Genomic DNA, 4,193 nt, shown 5'->3' with positions numbered 1-4,193 from the left:
ACTCAGAAATCTGCCTGCCTCTGCCTCCCAGGTGCTGGGATTAAAGGCGTGCACCACAGCCGCCTGGCGGAAATGTAGCTTTCTAAAGAGCCTAAGAGGGTTGGCAAGAGGGATCAGTGGATAGAAGTCCATGCCACACAAGTTTGGGCTCTAGGGAGATCCCACAGAGGAGGGGGAGAGCCAGTTCCACAAAGTTGTCCTCTGATCTGTACACATGCAAATGCATACTAATAATGAATTAAAAAATAAGAATTGAAGTTTTTATTGATTTTAAAGATTATAAAAGATGTGAAAATGTTTATATACTTTGTAGTAATTTTTAAAGGATTTGTATTATATTTGGGAGTTTTTTTCTTTTGTTCATTCATATAGCTTAGGCTGGTCTATAGCTTAGGATGAGCTTAGGATGAGTCTAATTGCCTCTGCCTCTTGAATGCTGAGATTACAGGCATGTGCCACCAAACTTGGCTTTCTTGTCAGAGGTAGTATTAGTAAACTTATTGAAAAGTAGATTGTTCTGTGCTTCTGAGGCTCAAGTGCCCTCTGAGGCTCAAGTGCCCTCCCAGGCCCCTCCATGAAGTTATTTTAAATGTACACAAGCCAGAGCCTTTTCTATGTTAGGCAGTTGTTCTACCACTGGACCATACCCATAGCTCAGAACTATAATTTTTAAAGGAGAGAATCCCCCCCCCCCCCCCCCCCCCAAGTGCAAGGTTTTTCTGTTGTAGCCTTGGCTGTTCTGGAACTCACTCTGTAGACCAGGCTGGCCTTGAATTCACAGAATTCTGTCAGGAGCCATAATAGGACAAGCTAATAACTAGCAGGTGATCATCCTGAAATGGCTTGCTTTGGATTATTATATAATCTGCGACAGGTGCAGATTATTAAGCAAGGCTGTAAGGGACTACTTTTAGGAAAGATTCCTGGTATTAATATGCTTTTCCTGTTATTATATATGTGTATACATATGTATACACATATATGTATACACATATATAATATGTATACACATATATAATATGTATACACATATATAATAATCACTAAGTAGTAGCACACCCCTTTGGAGCAGATCTCTGCAGATCCACGAAGTTGTACTGTTTTATAGTGATGCTATATAGATAAATAGAAGACTTAAGACTTTATGATGATCCTATAAGAATTCCTAAGATTATTAAGCTCATTTATAGTGGGACTGCTATTAGGTACTTTTTCTGATAGTCAAAACTGCGATGAGAACTTTGCCAGTCTCCCAAGTGTCAGCAGTTAATTGCTCTTTAGTAGGTAACCACACTTTCTCCTACTCAGAGCACATTCCAAGAGGTTGTAAAACAATTAATCAAAGGTCATAAAAAGGGGACTAATGATTTATTATAGGTGGTAGGACAGAAGGTAAAATACTGACTGGGTTTATCTATACAAAACTTTACCTATAACTTAGTTATGATTTTAAACCTTCAGTGAACCTGTGGAGCTGAGACAGGTGATGGATGTTTAGCTAGATAATTACTCCTAATGAATATGCATGTAAACATTCTCTGTTTTAAACTTCTATTTCAATTTATGATTTGATTTTTTTGTGTGAACTTTTGATGAACTTTTTAACATGTGATCATGTATTTTGAAAGATGCTTAAGGGCTGAGGACAAAGAGAAGAGTCAGAACTGAAGAGTCAGGACTCAGGTGAGAGGAACAGAGCTGAGAAGAACTGAGCTGAGAGAGGAACTGAGCTGAGCAGAAGTTTTTAGACAGAACACCTTTTAGACTAGAAGGAGAATGCAGAGTGGAATAACTTAGAGACTATAGGTAACATAAAATACTAAGAGCAGTGTGCAGAATGCAGACAAGGCAGGCTTAGTCTTATTAAAAGAAACAAAGCTTTTTTTCTTACAAACATGGGTTTAATTCATTTAGCATTGAAAGGGTAGAAGCCTTTTCTTTCTCTATGTAATAAAGATTGGAGCTCCATTTTTCATCCAGAATGAGTGAATTCTTTCTGCACCAGTGCTTGGTCTTTTGCTCCATATGCATATGTAAGTATGGATGTATGTATAAGTATGTGATTGTGAGAATGTATGCATGTGTGTGTGTAAGTATGTAATTGTGAGAATGCATGCAAGCTGGGCCCAGTTGGGTATGAATGGAAATGTATAAATGAATAAATGAGCATGAATGAATCTGTATGTGAGATTATGCATATTTACTTACGTAAAAGTTTTTCCTTCTGTGAGTGTTATTCTCTTCTCCTGGTTCAATAGAATTTTATTGCTCCAAACTTCCCCCTAGCCTGACAAGCAAGAGGCATCTGGACAATAGGGAAAAGGCTCTAGCAATCAGTCCTTTTCTTAATCTCCTGCTGTTTTAGGATGAGGTGCTAAAATGCCAGAAACTTCAGTTTCTGGCCTCAGAGGATCACAGAAGGCAGGTCAGCTACAATAGCATAGTAACTTACACTTAGATAAGCAAACTTTTTATATTATACAGCAACCCTAAATTTCTCGTAAGACAAAAATCTTAACCCCCCGCCTAAGCTCTTCCCCTTCTGCTGCCTTCTGAAGAACCAGCCAGAAAGAAGAAACACCCTGTCGGGGCTAGCCCCAGGCAGAATTCTGTCTGCCTCTGCCTCCCATGTGCTGTGATTAAAGATATGCACTCCCACTGCTAGTGATTATTACTTACAAGGAGAGCGAAAAGCCACTGTCCCCGCAAATACTTAATATGTTTCAGATTTCGAGGGAGGATAAACCTTGTGTAGAAGAACTGCTCTAATGCCCTAATCTAGATTGCACCTTTCTCTGGCACATGAGTGTTGGGAGCTGATAAACAGTGGTGGTATTCTTTTGTCAGTCTGTAGGTATACTGTTAGAGCCTTGTAGTGACCACGGGGATAGTGAAGATGGCTGTCCTGAGAGGTAAGCCTTTCTTTGTTGTTGCTGATAAACTGTTTTGAGAATTGGAACAACCTTTTCATAGATTTTTGGTTGAAAGTTTTGGGTTCATATGTACAATGTAAGACACAGTTTGGTAAAAAAGAAATCAGGCTTCTTTAACTTTAATGGTAGATATAGATATATTAGTAGCCACAAGTATTTAGAGTTTCCTAGCCACAGACAAACGTTAGTTATAAACATCTTCAGAGAGAATACAGCTTTTTTAGAGCTAACAAAAACTTTGACTTATAGAACAATTAGAATTTGATACTCTAAACAGACCCATTAGTGAGTTAATTGATTGTCTGGGAACTATGGCCAGCCAATCAAAACTTTATAAAATACTTGCTTCTATAGGTAAGTGGGATATTTTTGGTTCCTACTACTCCTCACTGTGTCCATGGATAATCTTTGTACTTGGTGTTTGTTCACCCCATCCATGCTAGAGTGTCTGAGACAATGAGATCCACCAAATGTAGCATTTCCTCGGATACAGTCCCTTTGAGGAAAGGGTGTTTTAGTCAGTGGATAGAAGTTTTTTCAGCCACTTGGGTCTTGTTACCCTTTGCATCCTTCTCTCAGAAGCTGCCAAGGTGTATATCTTTATAGTCTTAGCAAAGGTTATGAGGGCTCTGTACTACATTTCTGGTTTTCTGGTAGCCTATTGGTCAGGTAATGTTTTAATGCTGTTGGCTTTTGAGTAGAAACCTGTTGTTGGAGGGTAAGTAAATTCTTTGGAGCCGTGTCTCTGGAGTGTCCTCATACTCTGAAGGTCCACACTCTTCCTGCTTACAGCAGTTCCTTGTGCTTCCTTTCAGGAGGCAGAACTGATCTTCTTCCAGCCCAGGGAGTTTTGGAGCTATGGGCTGAAGATATAAGATTAACAGGCATCCCCAGAAAGATGGCATCGGGATATGGTAGAGCAATACGTATCTATTTAGTGAGGACCCAGTCTTTTTGGAAAACTCTTTGCTCTTCAACTTGTGTCTAGGTTAGCAAACTTGTTGTAGATCTAGAGTACTTTGTCTAGGTGGATTGCATTTTGCATGGTTAATACTCATGTTTTTCAGATTTAGATAGTTATGTCTTTCAGAGTAAGTCTTTGAGAGTGATTCAGTAACTTATCCTACTACCATTTGCTCCCAGACTAAATAAAAGATGTTGAAGAAGCCTGGCAGTGGTGGTGCACACCTTTAGCCCCAGCACTTGTGAGGCAGGGGTAGGTAGGAAAGAGTGCAGCCTGGTTTACAGAGCTAGTTCCAG

General features: G+C 39.5%; 1 protein-coding gene across 10 annotated transcripts in view; it reads left to right on the top strand.

Moving 5' to 3' along the window:
* Fam13b (family with sequence similarity 13 member B) overlaps nucleotides 1–4,193 on the top strand; it is a 75,381-nt gene that overhangs the window by 47,950 nt on the left and 23,238 nt on the right. For all 10 annotated transcript variants that reach the window (XM_031365303.1, XM_031365296.1, XM_031365297.1 and 7 more), the window contains one exon: nucleotides 2,848–2,912. In XM_031365303.1, coding sequence (XP_031221163.1) covers nucleotides 2,848–2,912 — 65 coding nt within the window. The remainder of the gene's footprint in view (nucleotides 1–2,847; nucleotides 2,913–4,193) is intronic.

Source organism: Mastomys coucha, unplaced genomic scaffold (genome assembly GCF_008632895.1).
Source record: "Mastomys coucha isolate ucsf_1 unplaced genomic scaffold, UCSF_Mcou_1 pScaffold13, whole genome shotgun sequence".
Taxonomy (NCBI): Eukaryota; Metazoa; Chordata; class Mammalia; order Rodentia; family Muridae; genus Mastomys; species Mastomys coucha.
This window is presented reverse-complemented; position numbering and strand designations above follow the sequence as displayed.